Here is a 21,711-nt window from a genome sequence, read left to right as displayed (position 1 = left end):
AGCCCCTTTTCCACTGCAGCAGACTCCACCAGGCCTGGTCACCTCAAGTCCCTGTGTCAACCACAACAGTTTGTAGAATTCTGTCTCGAAATGGCCTCCATGGTCGAATCAGTGCACAGAAACCAGCACTAAACAAAAGGCAATTAAAAAACCATGTGGCATTAGCCAAGGCCCACAGCCTAAAAGGATGGACACTGGAAAAGTGGCAGAAGGTGGATTTCTCAGATGAATCCTCGGTTGAATTACATCACAGCCGCCGCAAATATTGCAGGAGACCTACTGGAGCCGCATGGATCCAAGATTCACCCAGAAAACAGTTAAGTTTGGTGGCGGAAAAATCATGGTCTGAGGTTACATCCAGTATGGGGGTGTGCAAGACATTTGCAGGGTGGAAGGCAATATCAATAGCCTAAAATATCAAGGAGTATTAGCTCCTCTTACATTCCCAACCATAAAAGGGGTCAAATTTTGCAGCAGGATGGTGCTCCATCACATACTTCTATCTCTACATCAAAGTTTCTCAAGGCGAAGAAGATCAAGGTGCTCCAGGACTGGCCAGCCCAGTCACCAGACATGAACATCATTGAGCATGTCTGGGGTAGAATGAAAGAGGAAGCATGGAAGGCAAAACCAAAGAATCTTGATGAACTCTGGGAGGCATGTAAGATGCTTTCTTTGCTATTCCTGATGACTTCATTAACAAATTGTATGAATCATTGTCGAACCACATGGATGCGTCCTTCAAGCTCCTGGAAGTCATACAAGATATTAAATATGGATCTCACAGCACCACTACTTAATTCACTGACGTTATGCAACATATTTTTGTATTTGAAGTAAATTATTTGTTCAGTTTTCTGTAGGCGACAAAACTTTTGTCTTGCCAAAATCTGACCTTTCTGTGTTCATTAAATGATCAATCTTTCTTCAGTGAAGCAAATTTATTTTAGTATATTGAGCATAATTTGGGAGGGTTTTAGTTTTCATATGAGCCATTTCTAAAACCAATCGATTAATTTAAAGTCAGGTTATAAGCTTTTGTTTCTACAAAATGGATAAGCAACAAGACTTTTGTCAGGGACTGTACAGTGTAGAGGTGGGCAATATACAAAATATTCTAAGATATATTAATTGTTTTGTGATTAGAACTCGAATATTAACTCAAAACTTGCCACCCACATGTCAAAACAGAAAAAAAAAGTGTTAAAAAGAATGGTATAGGTGTTAAAATCATAGACTGTATAAAGAAGTGGACTAATAGTGTTCAGCTCCAGTCAAATGACAAAAAACAAAATGAAGCTTGTGAAGCTAACAGTTATAGGAGCAAATTTGGAACTGAGATATTAGGAATAGGAATTAATTTACGATGAAATAAAAGCCCCAGGTTCATTTAAACCGGATTAATATGAACATTTTAAGACCAGAATGATGAAGCTCACAGCAGCAGTTATAGACGAGGGGCAACAATTTTTCAGTGTAAAGTTAACTGTAGTGGAGTCATCACATTATACTGTAATATATATAACAAGTTGGTCTCACTATAACTTGTGTCGAATGCAAGTGAGAAGATGTGGCTTTTTAATTTTTTTAGAGCACTGTAGTGACTGTCAGAATCTTGTAGTGGAAGCTCATTTATTACTGTATTAGTTGAATATCCGTGCAGTGCTCTATGTCTGGGCCAAATTTGTGCCATGATACAATTTTATTTGGCCCACAAGATTATATCAAATATGTATTAGAGCTGGGCTGCTGGCTACAGATAGGGTATAGAGACATTATTTAAAATGTTGTTATTATTTTATATTATACTTGTTCTGGATTCAGTGTTTAATTAAAACTATTATTAAAAATTTATTTTAATAAGAAAAGGTTTAAAATTACGTATCTCAAAAGAAGAGAAAACAAGATTGAACATTTTCAATAAATATTTAGTTTGCCACACAACTTAGTTCCAGTTTTTAATTTTGGTTTGACACCCCTGGTCTATGCCAAATTTCCTTAGGGACAAATAAAGTAGATACGTACATTTTTATTCTACAAAAGAGTACCAAGTGATATTTCTGTACCAGCAAACTTCCCAGTCATATTAATCCAATACTGAAGTCTACTAAGACATTAGAAGTACTTTTAGCACTTTTCTGATTGATTTAAAAAATATCATCTTATTATTTTCAACAAAAAAGAACAGCTACACATTTTGACAGTATTCCCACTAATTTGGATCATCAAAATATCCATTTACAAAAATGTGATTGGAGCAGAAGTCAAATCTTCTAATATGCTTAAAGTTGGCTAAATAAAATGCCCTGTATTACACAAAATTCTTGTGAGCTTTTACTTACTGTATTTTTTGGACTATAAGTCGCTCCAGAGTATAAGCACAAAAATGCATAATGAAGAAGAAAAAAACATATATATACATCACACCAGACTATAAGTTGGATTTTTGGGGGGAAATTTATTTTATAAAATCAGAGACCAGGAACCAACATTTCATCTTGAAAGTCAAGTGCGAGTAATAACAATAGAACAGAGAACAACAGACTGTTAACGTCTCATATGAACAGTTCTTTAGATAACTATAGCATAAACAACAAGTTTAACAAACTCTCCATCTCACTCCAAATCACTAAATCCATTCAGTTCTTCATCCTCAGTGTCACTGAGCAACTCCGTAACCTCTGTAGGTAAATGGAGCGCCGCTTCCTCTTCTGTGTATCTGTCGTCAGACTGAGCATCAGTTCCAGTTAGAATTATTCGGGCCTTTCTGAATCCCAACAGGATGGTTTCAGTTGTCTTTATGTTTGTTTACATTTAAAATCGTCAGTGATATAGAAGTTAGACGTAATGGTGTGATTGACTGACAGAACAGTAGTGCTTTCTCTTTCTTCTGCTGCCAACATGCGCAGTAGAGTGCGAAGTGACAGTGGTACAGGTGTACACAAGCGTAGAACGCCCTCTCGTGGCTGTCAGTGTGAAAATTTTAACATATAAGTGGCACCAGAGTATAAACCACAGGACCACCCAAACCATGAAAAAAGTGCGACTTATAGTATGAAAAATACAGTATTGGAATAGCTCTGTTCCACCTCGTGATTTCATGTAGTGGTAGTGTTCAAGTTAACAGCTGCCCTGTACTTTTAGTTCAGTAGAGATTGTCAATTCCAGGGCTGAAATTATTGTTCTAGTAAAGGTGTATGGTTAAAAATGATGCTAAACATGTATGAATAAAACAAAATGCAACTCCAAGTATGCTTGTGATGAAGAAACAACATTATAACATAGATCGGAAAACAATGTAATATGGACCCTTTAAAAAATACAAGATTTAGTTTGTAACAGGTACTATTCTTACAGATTCTTATTGTGTTTTGTTGTTCTTCTGTTTCAGATACAGGCCCTCTGCAGTCGGTGAGGAGCGCTCTGAGCAGTATGTTTGCCTCCAGACCCAAACAGACCGAGGGGCAGTCCCAGGTGTGTGAGACTCTCCGCATTTACATCTCTGCACCAGGCACCGCGGAGGATAAAAATAGGCTTATATACTTTATACTGGGCGTCTGGGGTTTGTTTTACCAACTCAGGCTTTTGACAGCAGCACAGCACAACAGTCTGGGCCCTCCCGTCAATGATAATCAGATTGTATTTTCTGCAGCCCACCAGAAATGTTGTTGGTTATGGTTCAAATATTGCACCAAAAAGTTAACGTGTTTATCTGTAACTTTTCTGGCGTAGGGTCCGTCAAATGCTTTTCTCTGTGGAAATGTTATTGCATTGTCTGGAATGTGTCACAGTGTGGTATTAAACCGTGCTATCTTCACACCAAACCAAATTACAGGTCAGATCTTGGGAGAGGCGACTCCCGCTGTTTTTCTAGGTATTTTTGAGCTATAAAACCACCTGTAAGTGAATAAATGTAAAGTAGAGCCGCTTAATGTCAGGTAGAGCAATGACATCTCCATAGAAACAAGCAGGCGAAGGACCCCCAACCAAACAGTTACATAACGCACCTTTAAAAAAACTCTAGTCTATGGGTAGATTCACATTTGTTCTGATTTGGTCCTGCTTAGAGACCAGTTTAGTCCTGACTATTGTCTGTTTGTTTTGTGATTATTGTTTTGTTTGTATTAGGGATGCACTGATCCACTAGCCTGATTCATCAGCTGGTTTCATTTCGTAGAAATTGTCTGACCTCACAGTGTTAGAATTCGTTTGCTTGACGGTAGGTACTTTTTTTATTCAACCAATCGCTGCTATTTGATCGTGACATATGTAATGCACCTCTAACGGGGTTAACCGGTATATTAAAGGGCCCATCTCATGCAACATAACTCTTCACATTGTATATTATGCACATATACAAGCACAATTTGGGTTTTGGAACATCCGTTACACAATAGTTAGTCTTACTGATTTCTTGGCAGTCTGATAGCGGTAGGAATAAACTTTTATTCATCATGGTGATACAGCGCGATCAGCCTTATGTGTTGGACTCGGAATCAGACGAGGACTTTCAGGTGCACGAAACGCAAGCACCGGGTCGGCATCAACTGAACATTACTGATTGGTAAAGTATTAATAAACGCTAGGAGATAAACTTATTATGTTATGTACACTGCAGTGTAGAACAATTAGCTTATGCTGTCGCTTTTGTTTAGGTGTTCATGAAGGAGGCCGTGGAGGGGGGCAGGTGCGAAGTGCTTTCTACTACATCAAAAGCGTCATCGTTGTAGCAGCTTTAGTTCGTTGTCACGTGGGAGGGTGGCAGAAATACATTGCAATTTGTTAAGAAAAAACACTGAATCAATCTAAAAACGCTTCGGCGACATATACAAAGCCCACACATCACTCTTAGAAGGTAGAAAGCTCTGAAAAGTTGATTTTGCGTGAGATGGGCCCATTAAGCTTTTCCTAAATCCCGTAGGAAGAAGGGCATTATGTCTTTCCCCTTGATAAAATTCACCAAACATTCTCTTTGTTCCGCCTTTAAATCCTCGATCTCGGGAATCGTTGCCAGCACAGAATGTATGGCTCTTCGCCGATTGGCTGGTGAACAAACTCGCACTTCCGGAGTTTTTGCGAACCGTCTAGTGTATTCCGATTCCTGACCTAGTCACTGGAGAGAAATTAAATTGAGCGGAGGCACTAGGTGGCGCCAGTCTGGCTACCAATCCACCTTTTCCGTTCCGATACTGATGACTATACTATGGCCTTAAGTATCTGCCAATCCCAAATATCAACTGATACCAGAACAGAGACTTTAAACAGCATTTATTTCCTTAAAACTAAATTAATTACATGTCAAACCAGAAAAACGTCTGATATTTGATATTTGAAAGCCGATATCTGTCGCAAATTTTTCAGTATCGGGGGAGACATCCAATACCAATATCAGTATCGGCGGATCCCTAGTCTGTATTGTCTAAACAGAGTGCTCATGAAAAAGATATTCTGGTATTCTCACCGGGCTTTCCCTGTATGAATAAAGATAAATGAAACTATTGATTTGGTTTGTAGTCAAGTGTGAACGCATGCTGTGGTTTTAGGCGATGCACGTTTCATTTTAATGATTTTGGAGGACCCCTTCTTTTACCGTCAGCCTTGTATTTCAGCAAACATTTATCCTTGGTATTTTATCAGAGAGTTTATCAGACAGATCATCCTTGAGTCTTTCTTGCAGAACACTGATGGCAAAACATATGTTCATGTATTTGGAGGTCTGGTCCTAATCAAATATGAGGCATCTGTTGTTCGTTGTGGATTGAATTACATGAATTCATAGTCTCTGGTTTTGCTTTAGGGAACAGCACAATGAGTGTACAATTATTCAAAACATTCACAACATGAGAGAAGCCGTTTGCTTCATTGACTCCATCTAATGTAATGTAATTATAGTGTTGTGTTTTAAGCGCCTTGTAACAGATGAGATTTCACACTATATAAAGCATAGTGGCACAGGTGGCTGAGCAGGTAGCCCACTCACCTGAGGGTTGGTAGTTCAATTGCCGTTCTGACTAATATATACTTTCTGTTCAAAAGGGTAAATGTCTATCAATAAATTATGACTCTTTCTTTTTTTTTGTAATATGTGTAACATTTTTGCAGCATTAAAACAATGTTTGGGAAAAGGAAAATGTAGTTTATCTTTGTATGATTGTTTAAATTGTTGTCTCCTTTTCTGTAATTTTGAAAGTTAGTGTTGTTATGATACAAAAATTTCAAACTCGATTTCAATATTAAGGAATAGACTTGATACTTGATGCCTATTCCGATACCACAATGATCATTAAAAACACTCTTTCTTTAGACCAGGGGTGTCAAACTCAAATTCACAGAGGGCCAAAATTAAAAACTGGGATTAAGTCGTGGGCCAAACTAAATATTTATTGAAAAATGTCAACAACATTTGCATGTTCTCTCTTCTTTCAAGATATGTAATGTTAAACCTTCTGATTAAAATAAATGTTTAATAGTAGTTTTACTTCAACATTGAATCCAGAGCAAGCATAATATAAAATAATAACAACATTTTAAATAAATAATGTTTCTATAGCAGGGGTCTGCAACCCGTAGCTCGGGAGCTACCAATAGCTCTCTACCCCCTTCCAAGTAGCTCGCCAAGGGATTTTGGAATTACACCATTGTGCTTACATGTCTGTTACTATTTTAAATGTATAATTTTGAAGCCCAACCACTAATAAATGGACAGTGGTTTATGTTTTGCAGGCATCTAACTGTACCCAGAGGCTTGCTCTCTTTCTTATAATTGCCTAATTTTTTTGCAGCCCCTAAAACTAGTAGCTCTCTAGCATTTTTGTTTTATAAAGGTAGCTCACCAGAGGAAAAAGGTTGGAGACCCCTGCTCTATAGTCTATATCTGTAGACAGCAGGCAGCTCTAATGCATATTTGAAATGATCTCGCGGGCCAAATAAAATTATACTGCGGGCCAAATTTGGTCCCTGGGCCTGAGTTTGACATGCTTTAGACAATAGAATGTGATTTTCAACATTAAATGGTTTTTTATACTTTTTTATATTCCCATGAGTCCTTCATACCTGTGTAATCCCTCAGTGGTCCAGGTAGATTCCATAGTGCTCCATGGGCGTATACTAGTCTATATACTCTTATACTCTTATACTCAAGATCATTCTAAACCTATTCAGGAAAGGTTCATTTCTGTCCTGTGAATGCATCTTTTGTAGTATCGATACTTGCTCAAATGAGTATCCAGTTTCGATACTAGTTTTAGTGTCAATTAGTATCTGATTTTTGATACTTGACAACCCTAATGTAAGCCACCCAACCCTTTTTAAAATGCTCATGTTGTATATACTCCACTTCCATGTCCCTTTTGTGACTTCTTTGTAAACAGCCTCTCTCTGCTCTCCGAGACCTGGTTTTGTTTGCTCTGAGTAACCAAGTCATTTTCCCTGGTGTCATGATTCATTCAGATGCTAATAATTCTCCTATTCTCTTTCACAAAGCCACCTCCGTTCCACTCACAAGAAGGATATAAATATTTATCTATCATTTTGCTCTGGGCGGACTCTCCTTTTGGCTTTCTGTTTAGGCTTATCAGTTCTGCAATTTCACACAAATGGTTCTTCTTTAACTTGTGTTAAAGAAGATCTATTGTGCTTGTGTCAGTTACATAGTTATAATCTGATCATTATGTTATAATTATATATATATTAATCTAAAACAACTTAAAAGAAAAAATAAATCTGCTGACTTCTGTGTTAGAAAACTGTGGTTTCATTGTTTTGATTTTCATTCACTGAGAGCTGACATCACCATAAACGTCAACCCACCAAATCACCATGCAGCTATCATCCATTCCTATGGATAGCTGCACATCAAGCTAGCAAGCCTTTTCATTTGTACCAAAATGAGTACAATTAAGAAAATAAAACTGGAGAATGAAGCAAGTGCAGAGCAGTGGCCGTACTGCAATGTAGCATCTTGAAAATAAGCAATGAAAGATTGCTCAGACATGCATGAATCACTCCAAATACAACTCTGAGAGGATAAATAAGAAGGAAACAACTATAACATTGTCAAAAGCTCTGAAAAGTAGAGTTTGCAGAATAGGTCTGCTTTAAATACGTAGACAAGCTGCACTGGAAACTAAGGCCGGGCACATTAACTTTGCGTTAACTAATTAAGTCATTAACGCTGACAATTATTTTAACGCCGTTAACGCAGTTTTTATTATTTATTTATTTATTTTATTGTAAACGTCTGTTTCTCACTGGCTTTTATTTTGAAAAAGTCCACCGCGAGCGTTTCTTTAAGTTTGACGTCTTTTCTTTACACTTTTTTCACTTTTTTCTGACCACGTGAGATGCAACGTGCCCGGACCAGCCGTGCGCTTTGAGCTGAGCTTATTTCTTTAGTTCAGTGCTGGAGTAACTGATTTACCCAGATACCGTTGGAAGAAAAAATGTGATTGGTCCATTTCCATTCCATTATATTAACCCTTTGTTTCCTAAGAAATATCAGTCCAAGTTTATAACACTGATCTAGAAATTATTACTAGTGTAGTGTTCATTACTCACAGCATAAAAAATATTCAATAAATATATTCGTAGTACAAACGTCCATTCAATATTTTTTCTTGAGCCTTCCCTGAATACCTTGAAGGCTCTGAGGTTCCCCTGTGAAAGAAATGCTGTTTGCACATCAAATGTATGGCTCTTTCATTTACATTTCCAATAAAAGTGCGCTATACTCTACTTTTTAATTCATTAAGTGGTTTTGCGTATAACGTGATTAATCGCGATTAATTGCTCGAACTCATGCGATTAATCGCGATTAAACATTTTTATTTTTGCCCAGCCCTACTGGAATCACATTTGAAAAAACCTGTAAAGCTCCAAGGTTTACTGTCATACAAGTGCTCAATCCTGTACAATACACTTCTGATTTTGTATTATATTTTCGGTTTGTTCCCATCTGTCTGGAGATTGCTTTTGTAGCGGAGCTCTTACATCTGATAAAGCTGCATATCAACTAGAGGCTGGGGAGGAATACACCACCCGCTGCTTAAAAACAGATAGAGATACGAGACACTGACCTTCTCATTCGTGGTCAAACGCTTCCTTGTCAGTTCTGAGATTAGATTAAATCTGTAGGATGCCAGCAATGTTATTCTGTTCCCAAATATTGATTCACACTTGTTCATTCTGGGTGAGTACATCTATGCTACAGCAATCTGGGCTGGCTTCCAATTAGAGATGTCATCTCTAAGAGCATAAAAGATGTAATACGTGACAGTAACGATTTTATCTACCCAGGTGGGCACTTGGACGACATAGGAGGAAAAAATATATTGAACTATGATCTTAATATTGCAGTGAGAAGAATTCACTCTAGGTTTAGTTAAATTAATGCATTATTAATTATTTCTAAAAATAAATTTAATAAAAGTTTAAATCTGGCTCTCTTCTCTTCTTTGCAATATATATTATTGTTGCAGTTGCAGAAACAAGGGCAGCAAATGCACAAAGTGAAAATGAATTTCATACATGTTTAAAGTGTGCTTTGCTATTTGATTTTGTATACATACATATCGCCAATCTTTTGTCTGTTTCCCCAGGAGCCTAGTCCTCCTCCTCTGGCCGACACAATGACTCCAGAAGAGGTCAGTACTTTCTTCCACTACAATTAGACCATAGACTTCCACCTATGGCATGAAGCCAAATTAAAGAAGTTGAGGTCAATCAATACTTCATAGATTAAATCAAGAGGTCTAAAACTTACTTCTCCTTGAGCAGATTAGTTCATCTAAATGATCATATAATAATAATTATACAATAAACATTGGTTATAGGTAAAGATTGGTTATAGTTTTAATCTTGCAGAGTTTAAATCCCAAAGTCCTCTATAGTAGTGTAGTGTCTTTGGTCTGGTCCTGGATACTTTCCCGGGTGGCCATTGCACTTTTCTGTAAATTGTTCTAGACGTTATGCCTTTGGACCGAGGCTCAGAGCTAAAATTCATGAAGAGCTAAAAGTGTCATCCATCTTAAATCTGCACAGGACAAGAGCACCATCAAGGACACTGTGTTTTAACAAACTGTATCTGAGAATGCAAAGTAGTTGATTTAAATACAAATGAAGAAGCTCCCTTTAAGCAGTATAATTATTTTGCTTATGATTAAGTACAGTATTTACAGAATTAATAGTTTTGTGGTGGGTTAGTCCTTTAGCTTAAATAGTGGTTATTCAAGTTAGAAATGGAAGAAGATGAGTAGTTTTTTCAAGCATGTCTTACTGTATATGTATCCCATTGCAAAGTTAGACTTGATGGCTTGATGATAGTCAGATGATAATAGTGCACTCACTCCTGGCCTGCTCTCATCAAAATAGTGTAACTGAAAAATGACGCATTTCACTGTTGCTAAATATAGACTGTGACATCACTTTGCAAAGCATTATGGGACAAACAAGACAAACAAATGCTAATGCAAAGCCGGTAAACCCTCTTGCGTCAAAACAACCTCCTCATTTTCAGTTTGAACATTTTGTAACATTAATTCTCATACGCAATTTATGGTTTTAAGTGTAATGTGATGTAATATAGTAGTTGGTTATGACATCTGTAAAGTGGGCTATGATAGTCACACTACACTTTGTTATGTAATGGCCTGTTAGTTGGTTTAAATGTTATATTTACAGTTTAATGAGGTGTAAGAAAGTGTAGTGTAAAATAAAGCATTACCTTAATTACAAACAATATTACCATGTTTGCCTCTGTCTCTTGAAGCCATCTGCCTTGACAATGTACAGAGAATTCAAATGGATTCTATAAATATCCTTTGCTTTAGGCTGAAATGTAGCTTAATCATGTAAATGTAATCATATGCTTTCTTTTCAAACCGTCTGCATTCTGCCCCTTGGTGGTCTTCATAGTTTCTGCTTGGATTGTCGGTAGTGTTGTATTGTGTTGTGTTGTGGAGGTGACCTTGGCTCTGTGCTGCAGATTAAAGCGTGGGAAGAGGCCGAGATGGACAAGCCCATGGAAATCGATGAGATTCGAGTGGACCCTTCGCCTTTCCAGCTCGTGGAGAGAACGTCACTGCACAAGGTTACAACAGGCACACACCCGAGAAACTGTTTTACTGCAAAACTCAGGCAACTTCTGTTTTACACAACAGTAACTTAAAGAAGACATTATGTATTTTTGGGAGCCCATATATGTCATTTTGTCTATATTATAATGTTGCTTCCTCATCAGAAACATACCTGGAGTTATGTTTTGTTTCATTCATACGTTTCATTCACACCCAAAATCTTGCATATCTAGGCTGACTTCTTCTCTCAGACAGAAAACATTCACACACACTGTTCCACCTTGTGATGTCATATGGCAATACAGGAAAAACCTGCTCTGAGCACTTCCTGTATTACCACAGTGACAATAATTAAAAACAACAACAACAACAACAACCCTACCCCCACCCCATTGTTTCATCCATATATAGAGCAATTTAAACAGAAACATAAAACACAAACATAAAGCTCCTAAATGTAAAAATAAAAATGGAGAGCTAAAATCAGATGTAGACTAAGTAAAATAGCAATGATAATTTAATTTAAAACAAATACAGTAATAACAATAATAATCATAATTTAAGTTACAACAAGTAAAAGTTTCAATTAAAAGCTAAATTAAAAAGGTACGTACAGATCCTCAGGTCGACTCTTCCACAAACGGGGGCCGTAAAAGGTGAATGACCCCTCACCGTGAGTTTTAGTTTGGACTCTTGGGACAGATAAAGGTGAATACCTGAGAGACCTGAGAGTCCGAGAGCCCATATAATAAAAGCATGTCAGATAAATAAATAGGACTAAGACCATTAAGAGCTTTATAAACCACTAAAATAATTTTAAAATCTATCCTGAAGCTCACAGGAAGCCAGTGCAGAAACTTCAGTACTGGGGTGATGTGCTCTCTCTTCCTAAAGAATCAACTGAATTATTGCAGACCTGGAATTGCCAGTTTCTACAGAACTAGAGGTAGCTGTTAAAATGAAGACTACCTCTACACAACATCACAACGTGGAACAGAGCATTTTGAGCTTTGGAGATGTAGACAGCCTGACAATGCCAGATTAGTCCAGCATTTGTGAATAAAACAAAACACAACTGCAGGTGTGTTTTTGATGAGAACATTATAACACGGCTTAAAATTCACATTCAGTGTCAATTTTAGTGTAATATAGGACCTTTAAGTATAACATACACTACTGGTCGAAAATTTTAGAACAGCCAAATTTTTCCAGTTATTTATTGCAGTTCAAGTCTTACAAATCCAATGAAGAGCTTGAAATGGTACAAAGGTAAGAACTGAACAGCCAGATGTTATATAAATATAAGATAAAAAATAACCAAACACAAGTCCAAGCTCTGCCAAAACTACGTCAGGAAAAAAGAACAAGATGGTAAAGCTTGAAAACATGGAGTGTCCAGCACAGTGTGACTTAAACCCCATCGAGCTGGTTTGGGATGAACAGGACAGAAGAGTGAAAGCCAAGCAACCTACAAGTGCCACACATTTATAGGACTTCTTCAACAGACTTGGAAAGAACTTTCTGAAGAATATTTGATTTCTATTGTAAAAAGAACAAGCCACAAGTGTGTTCAGCTGTTCTATCTGCCAAAGATGGACACTTTCATGAATCAAAGGTTTAGAATATGTTTTGGTCAAACAGTAAAAAACTGGAGAACGCGTGGTGTTCTGAAACTTTTGACCGGTAGTGTATGTTGATCATTTGACTTTTTGTTACTTGGGAAGTACAAGATTGATCTAAAACAGCCTAATAATAGAAACAGGATCATTTACCTCCTGTTCACAACTGCAGACATGACGGACCCACCTTTGCATAGTTGCATTTCAAAACTAGCCAGCAGCAGCTCTTCATTTACATGTTTTTATTGTTGAGAATTATTGTGACATTTTTTTCTTTCTTACATGTATGACAAATAAATACAGATCAGTATGCGAAGATGGGCCGGGGGCTAGTCAAACATGCATGAATCAACTGAAATACAGCTTTGAGTAATGAGGGCGAATGAAGGAACACAGTTACAGCATGATAAAAGGTCATACAAGTCAATTTTACATAATATGTTCCCATTAAAGATATCAGTAATCTCTATAATCTCTTGGTTTTGGCTCTACTGTGTAGGTATTTTCAAAAATAGACTACAGGGAATACCGGAAGTTTGTTTTGCCAGTTTTATATTTCTGTGCTGACGTCCTTCTGCGTCAGCATCAGCTCAGACTCCTCTTCACCTGCTGTGCCCGAGCCAATTATCTGTGACTCAGAGTTTGGAATTTGTTTAACCTGAGCTCAGGCTGTAAACTCTAGGTTAGAATCAGACTCTGTTAAACTCTAGGTTAATGTCAGGGTGTGTTAAACTCTGGGTTAAAGCCCGACTTTTTTAAACTCTGGGTTAGAGTCAAACTGTGTTAAACTCTGGGTTAGTTAAATTCTTGGTTAGAGTCAAACTGTGTTAAACTCTGGGTTAGAGTCTGACTGTGTTAAACTCTGGGTTAGAGTCTGACTGTGTTAAACTCTGGGTTAGGATAGGCTGTGTTAAACTCTGATAAAAGTTTCTGAGTGACTGTGTTTCTCATCTTAAACTTGTCCTGTCTGCAGACACACACTCTCTTCTCTCTGCTGGGACTGAGCCATGCATATGTCACCAGTATTGGGAAACTAGTGGGAGTGGTCGCTCTCAAAGAGGTAAGGCACACTTGTGAAGTAGATCTACCAAAGAGTAGTTTGAGGGTAGCGTTTACGTATCACTTATGGCTGTGCAATGAATTGAAATTAGAAGAGCATGTTCAACAGCACAAAAATGGAGCAAATCCACTTTTCTTTTAAACTAGTGTCTATATATTATAGGTTTAGTCTTTTACTACAGGTACATTTTGCCAGTAGAAGTAATCATGATTTCAATCTAAAGCCCTTTAACGTGGGGCGTTATCTACAGTTACCATGGTGATACAATGTAAACATTAGCATACCCTACCAAGAAAAAAATTTATTTGAGCCCTGTGATCAATACGAGTGTTCATGGTTCTATTTAGGTGTTTGATGTTCAACAAAAAGGTGAAAGTGACAGCACAAATCAACTCACCTGTTGTAGTTCCAACTAAACCAGCTCTTTCTGGTCAGATTGTGTTAAAATTAAAACTCAAATTTAAGTCTTAACTTGAGTAACAAAGCTTCAGACAAAGCAGTGTCTACAGGGAACGTTGATGACATCAGCTGCAAAGTCTCAATATATCTTCAAAAAAACATTCACAATATTATCAATATTTAAATAATCTGCTTTCACTTCCTCTGGTCTGCATTTTCCACTGTGCACTTTAAAAGGACCCATATTATCTCTTACTTTTCTCCTCTCCCCCACTTCCTCCTCCACCTGCCCCCACCCCCACCCTCCTGCAGCTTCAGAAGGCCATCGAAGGCTCCACTCGCTCCGGGGTGCGCCTCCGTCCTCCTCTGGCCAGTTTCAGGGACGTGAGCCACAAATCTGCCCCCAAATCTCACCCCAGCTCCACCTCGTCATCTACCGCCAACTCCCCCTCCTCCATCACTGCCCCCACCTCCTTCCCCTGCCCCTCTGTGCCGCCACAACCCCCACCGTCACCCCCCACCCCTCCGGACCACCAACCGCACAGCTCCGAGAACGAAGCAGAGGTGTGGATAGAAAGGGGGTCTATACACGCAGACTATGACAGCAGTAGAAGTAGAAGTAGTAGTAGTAGTGATAGTAGTACTCTGCCCACTCCTCCACGTGTCCCTCGCCCTCCGCTCTTCATCCCCTCATCCGCCTCCTCCTCCCCTCCCTCCCCCATGCCCCGGTCACTGCAGAGACTGTTTGTGAGAGAGGAGGGAGACAGCGATGATGAAACAAAAGTCTGACTCCAATATGTGATGTCTTGTGTTTTTTTTTTTTTTTATAGTTATTTTATATTTATTATAAACATGTTTTTGTTTCTTATTTTCGGAGGAAAGACAAATCAAGTTTGTCTAATGCAAAGTACAATATAGTATAGGTTGAGAGGATTTGCTTAAAGCTGCACTGTAAAATATTTTCTTAAAAATATCCTCATATCATGAATATTATAATGAAATTATAGATGTAATTTCCAAATCTTGTATTGTAACAGGTAGGGCTGGGCAATTCATCGAGAGAGTTGGTGTGATCATCACTGATGTGGTTTTGAATCAAGAGGTCTACAGCTAATCCTGTCAGTAAAAGCATGTGGTTTGGAGATTAAAATCTGGAGAAAAAATCTGTTAAATGGCACTGATTAGAAGTCTAAATAAAATTAAATTGAAAATTGAGATAGATCAATATGAGAAAAAAAATGTCATGGTCAAGCCCTAAAAATGGTGTGTTAATTGCAAAAATGGTCTTGAAATGCTACGATTCCTCTAAATGCACTGATAAAGCTTTAGTGCATCAGTTACAGCCTGATTTTATAAAAGCTGTTTTACCTTGACTGCTCTAAAACATATATAATAATCATAATAATAATATTTTTTTACGTGGATATGTGATACGGGATTAAAGCCATGACAAAGATTGAAATCTTTTGAGCTTTGGACAATTTTCATACATCAAGAAGCAAATGACACATCTGTGACTTAATGACAAACGCAAAAGAATCTTTCTGTTCTATGTCCCACATCTAAAAGCAAAGTCCACAAATAATGGCACTATCCTCTATTGTTTTACTGGCAGATCCAGGGTTGTGGGTGTCTTGAAAATGAGTCGTTTTTAGATTTCTCAGGTGTCACCTAAAAAGTCTTTAAACCTTTGGTATGTTTATGTTCTTGCTCCAGTTTAGATACTTATGCATTTAGAAATTTATTATAAAACTGTGAACTATGCAGCTAAATAAAGTTATTTTTGTCTGAATCCTGAATATTTCAAAGTTTTTTCTTCTGCGTTGCCTTCCAACTCATTAAACCAACCAGCCCATCTGCATATGCACATTCTAATGATCAGACACAACATTGAGGCGGCCGTCTCAAATATACAGAGCCCTAAATGCCAAATATTTATTATGCCTTATTTATTGGCCTTTGGCCAATCAGAGCAGGCGATGCAGAGCTGTTGTGTGAGACACTTGTAGGTCGAGACCAATGGGTCTTGGCCTTTACATGTAACTAATTACTATTACGTGGCTTGAATTATCCTCATTCACAAGTACAAGGTGCAGGTGTGAGTGCAGAACATAGAACCCTGTGCAATCATGCTTGAGCATGGCACAGTTCTAAACCCTTTGTGTGAGTGTGCCCTAAATATTTCCACATTGCCGGCATTTTAAAGAAGGCACCAGATCACTGCGTCACTGCATGTTGTTTGATTGTGTCATTGATGCTTTTTGTAAGTGCTAACCACATCACAGAGGAATGCTTCACAAACCTGTGCCAGTAAAGCAAAGGATGCACCGAAAGGCTCCATTTAATAGGAGAATCATTTCTTTCTATCTTATCCAACTGATGTGGTGAGTGAAAAATTACACTAAACTAGTTACAAAAGTTGATATGATGTTACGGTTTGTGTGGCATTGGTTAGCATTAGCTGAATAGCGTTGTTAGTATATCCAGCTGCATCTAAAGTCACTTGCGTGCCTTTCGTTATCTTCCGACTAAAAGTGTTATAAGGTTGTACGCAGGCTGCTATTTGGTCAGAGACGTGGATTTGGGTGGGATTTGACTGTGGGTCTTCTCAAACTAGTTTTAATGTGTAACGTTATGTTCCAGTCACTACCGAGAATGAACACTGGTCTTTAAGAGTCTGTCTCGTTGTCACAGGCTAGGTGGAAAACATCTGATGCATTTTCAGTGGAGCCCAGAGAAACAGGCGGCTGAACAGCTCAGGTTAGACTCCTCTGTACATATGGAAGAGATCCTGTTTGGCCTTAACCAAATCTCAAACTTTCACTGTGTTTATTTGCTTATCTTTGTCAAAGACACTGGAGAGATTTCATCTTCTGCTCAAATTAACCTCAGTCTGGGCTCCATGTAGTACTTCTTTATCTGCTGCTATGAGCTAGAATAAACTTTAAACCCATTGGTCAATGTGGGAACTCTCTGGGTGACGTCACACTCGCTTAGTTCACTTCTTTTATACAGTCCATGCTCTAGATCGGAAACACATGACCTCCACTTTTATGTAGGCCTGTGGGGCGACGAAACGATTTATTTTGACCTCAAGTAAACGTTTATTAAATAAGATTGTTTTTACATTCTGAAATGTATTCACACATATACAGTCCCTGACAAAAGTCTTGTCGCTTATCAATTTTGTAGAAACAAAAGCTTATAACCGGACTTTAAATTAATCAATTGGTTTTAGAAATGTCTCATATGAAAGCTAAAACCCTCCCAAATGATGTTCAATATACTAAAATAAATTTGCTTCACTGAAGAAAGATTGATCATTTAATGAACAAAGAAAGATCAGATTTTGGCAAGACAAAAGTCTTGTGGCCTTGTCATATGATGCATCCAATCCTAGATTACAGCCTCACCTGTGATCAGTTACTAATCAATCAATTAGTGTTTGTGTATAAAAAGAACCCAGCACACCAGACCTTCACATCAACTGCAACTTGACCTCTGACAACATGCCTAAGATCCACCCTGAGACCAAAGCGTGAATTATCAAGAGGCTGAAGACCAGATCCACTGCTGAGGTGGTGACACCTTCAATGTGTCTCAGCGTCAAGTACAAAGAATAAGAAAAAGATCTGAAATGACTGGAGATGTTTTTGACAAGCCCAGGTCCGGCAGACCCCGCAAGACAACTGCTCGGGAGGACCGTTTGTTGATTCGAAAATCCAAGGCCAGCCCCTTTTCCACTGCAGCAGACTCCACCAGGCCTGGTCACCTCAAGTCCCTGTGTCAACCACAACAGTTTGTAGAATTCTGTCTCGAAATGGCCTCCATGGTCGAATCAGTGCACAGAAACCAGCACTAAACAAAAGGCAATTAAAAAACCATGTGGCATTAGCCAAGGCCCACAGTCTGCTAAAAGGATGGACACTGGAAAAGTGGCAGAAGGTGGATTTCTCAGATGAATCCTCAGTTGAATTACATCACAGCCTCCGCAAATATTGCAGGAGACCTACTGGAGCCGCATGGATCCAAGATTCACCCAGAAAACAGTTTGGTGGCGGAAAAATCATGGTCTGGGGTTACATCCAGTATGGGGGTGTGCGAGACATTTGCAGGGTGGAAGGCAATATCAATAGCCTAAAATATCAAGAAGTATTAGCTCCTCTTACATTCCCAACCATAAAAGGGGTCAAATTTTGCAGCAGGATGGTGCTCCATCGCATACTTCTATCTCTACATCAAAGTTTCTCAAGGTGAAGAAGATCAAGGTGCTCCAGGACTGGCCAGCCCAGTCACCAGACATGAACATCATTGAGCATGTCTGGGGGTAGAATGAAAGAGGAAGCATGGAAGACAAAACCAAAGAATCTTGATGAACTCTGGGAGGCATGTAAGACGCTTTCTTTGCTATTCCTGATGACTTCATCAACAAATTATATGAATCATTGTTGAACCGCATGGATGCAGCTTTCAAGCTCATGGAGTCATACAAGATATTAAATATGGATCTCACAGCACCACTACTTCATTCACTGACATTACGCAACATATTTTTGTATTTGAAGTAAATTATTTGTTCAATTTTCTGTAGGCGACAAAACTTTTGTCTTGCCAAAATTTGACCTTTCTGTGTTCATTAAATGATCAATCTTTCTTCAGTGAAGCAAATTTATTTTAGTTTATTGAGCATAATTTGGGAGGGTTTTAGCTTCATATGAGACATTTCTAAAACCAATCGATTAATTTAAAGTCAGGTTATAAGCTTTTGTTTCTACAAAATGGATAAGCGACAAGACTTTTGTCAGGGACTGTATACACAGAGCAAAAAGCCCATCTGGAGGGTGGAGAAAACCTGTGAGTACACGCTTTAAACTTTAGAAAACCATCACTAACACACCTGTAAATGTAAAATACACTCATAACCCACAAAACTGTCAAATTTCTAACTCCGTGAACCTCGAGGCTTTGAGCTTTTACTGATCTGTGTGCGTAATCTGCATGGTGCGTGTTGTTAGCATTAGCGTTAGCAGCGTGTCTTGAAAGCCTCTGCTTTCGAAAGCTGCAGCCCTTGAATTGGGACACTGCTAATATAAATTAAAAATAAAAGTCTATAGGAGATGTCACGTGTATCCGATGGAGATCACATGCTTCCGGTCTCAAGTGGTGCTCCACTTTCCCCATACGTCTGCAGCCAGACCCCTCTCGACATGCATCACGAATTTCGGACTTCTAGTCATTGTGTAATTCATACTGGGGAAGGATTTTCCTAAAAAGTGAGCATCAAACTGCCATGTTTGTTTTCCAAGTGGGATGCGTCTATTGACAAAGCCAGTTTCAATTGATTCCCTTTTGCAGTTGAAGTTCGCAAACTATTTTCTCGAGCCGTTTTCCGTTGTTAGGATCCAACAGCCACACAATTATGATGTCCGATTCCCAAAACTAAAATATGACAATATCAGAACCAGAAACAAAAGTGATATGGTTCAAAAGACTTGAAAAGATCGACTTTTTCAATAGACACATCCCACTGGGAAAACAAACATGGTGGTTTGATGCTCACTTTTTCGAAAAATCCTTCCCAGTATGCATTGCGCAATGACCGGAAGTCTGAAATTCGAGATGCATCTTTTAGAGAGTCTATATACTAGTGTATGTGGAAATTTTCAAATGAAAAATCCAACAAACAGTTTGTGTTTCAGTTAGCCTAATAAACAAGCAGGCTACACATTCCCAGCTTTTTGTGGAATGAGCTTTTTGTAAATTTTGTACTTTCTTGTGTGTATGGTTTTGGTTTTAGTTTTTTTACCTTTTCTGTATCCAGGCAGACAGCATAAAAACAAAGCTATGCTGTTCACATTATTTAATATTGTCTAGTAGTAGCTAAATAATAGATTTATGTGAAAAGTATTTTTATAGGGACATGAAAGTATATTATTAAATATTCAATAATTATGAATAAAATATGAAATATTTATTTTAGCATAAAAATTATTACTAAATTAATAGTAGACAATGTTACTAATTTATTAAAACTATTTGGGTGGGATTTAAATCGGGGTCTCCTCAAACTAGTTTTAATGTGTAACGTTGTGTTATTATACATAGAAAATGTAATCTATAAGAACGAACTGTACTCAAAATGTGAACCAGTCACCTTCTTCCACTGACTCTTGAAGATTAAAAAAACAAAGCTTACATATTTGTGTCTTTAATATTATCAAAAAAAGCATTTTGGAATTCACATATGTTTTATTCTTTCTTAATTCTATGTTTGTTTTAGGATTAGATATGATTTTAAATTTGAGCCATTAAAAGGTTTCTCCCCACTGTTTCAACTTGGACTAGTTTTTGTTTCCATTGTAGATGCTCAAACAGTTTCTCACCAGTGCCTCAAACAGGACTCAAGTTTTTGTCTCCCCTATTGCTCCGAGTGAATTTTAGGAGAAACAAACAAGACTCACACCAGACAAATCTAGAACTATAATGAGACTACAATGACAGTCTCAACTCTGTCTTCCGAGTTTAAAAAAGACATTTGAGCCGCAATTTTTTCTGAAGTGACTCATGAGAGAAGATACAAAAACAAAGAAATTAATAATAATAATACCAAGATCTTCTATTACTCTACTGTCAATTTAGTGCAAATTAACATTAGCATTTTCTAAATGATTTCAATAAGTGAGTGATTGTTATTTGGCCATAGAGGGGAAAATGAAACAACATGATGAACCCTACACTAAAAACATGATTCATTAGACCTTAAATAGCTCTTAAAATACCACCCCATCTCAGGGCACACACAGACCCTCCTTATCTTAAGTTTTCACAGAGCTCTTGAGGATAACAGCCCTGGAGCACACAAGAGCTCTTCAGGCAGTGATGAAGCCTCAGCCCAGTTAAATAAATGAGCGGTGCATTTTCAGAGGCTTGCGTTGTGGACCAAACTGATGACTACAAAGAAACTAGACATCATTTGAACTCAAGTCTTTAACCTTCACAAAACGCTGTGCAGCAGAGAACAGAGAGAGGTCAGACCAGTTGAAACAGCCTCACTTATCACGCTCAATTTAGACAGATTCTATGCTTTTAAAGGAGTATTTGAACGGTTTAAATAAGGGATGTCAGGTTGCATTAGTGTTGTCATGATGATGTTTCGATATATATCACCAAGAGTATTTTTTGTGTCTTTTAGCAATTTTTTGTGTGACTGCACTATAACTGTGTTGGTCATTTAGTGGAAGGAAACTTATTTATGCAATACTCTTGACAAATTCACTGTTTTGATGATTAAAATGTTGTATTTCATGTTAACTTTGCAAAGGCAGTGGTTTAACAAAGAAATATTGCATAAGAGTATCGTGCAATATATCGAGTCTGTAATGTATTGCCATATTGTGATAATATCATTTATCGTATCAAATCGTGAGGGCCCCTGTGATTCCTAAGTCTGATTCATCAGCTGGTTTCACTTCATTTCACTTTGTAGAAATCGTCTGACCTCACAGCATTGGAATTCGTTCGCTCGACAGTAGGCGGGTACAGTCGTCCCTTGCTATATCGC

General features: G+C 38.0%; 1 protein-coding gene across 1 annotated transcript in view; it reads left to right on the top strand.

Moving 5' to 3' along the window:
• The window catches only part of LOC110162170 (chloride channel protein 1-like), a 72,608-nt gene extending 57,669 nt beyond the window's left edge, over positions 1 to 14,939 (top strand). Inside the window, exons 21-25 of the mRNA XM_055157598.1 lie at positions 3,392 to 3,474; positions 9,597 to 9,641; positions 10,982 to 11,086; positions 13,665 to 13,751; positions 14,463 to 14,939. Coding sequence (XP_055013573.1) covers positions 3,392 to 3,474; positions 9,597 to 9,641; positions 10,982 to 11,086; positions 13,665 to 13,751; positions 14,463 to 14,939 — 797 coding nt within the window. The remainder of the gene's footprint in view (positions 1 to 3,391; positions 3,475 to 9,596; positions 9,642 to 10,981; positions 11,087 to 13,664; positions 13,752 to 14,462) is intronic.
• Positions 14,940 to 21,711: the final 6,772 nt, after the last annotated feature.

The sequence above is a fragment of the Boleophthalmus pectinirostris genome, unplaced genomic scaffold (genome assembly GCF_026225935.1).
Source record: "Boleophthalmus pectinirostris isolate CB_2022bp ecotype Guang Dong unplaced genomic scaffold, ASM2622593v1 HiC_scaffold_21, whole genome shotgun sequence".
NCBI classification, from domain to species: Eukaryota; Metazoa; Chordata; class Actinopteri; order Gobiiformes; family Gobiidae; genus Boleophthalmus; species Boleophthalmus pectinirostris.
The sequence above is the reverse complement of the archived record's forward strand: the minus strand, read 5'-3'. Positions and strand labels throughout refer to the sequence as shown.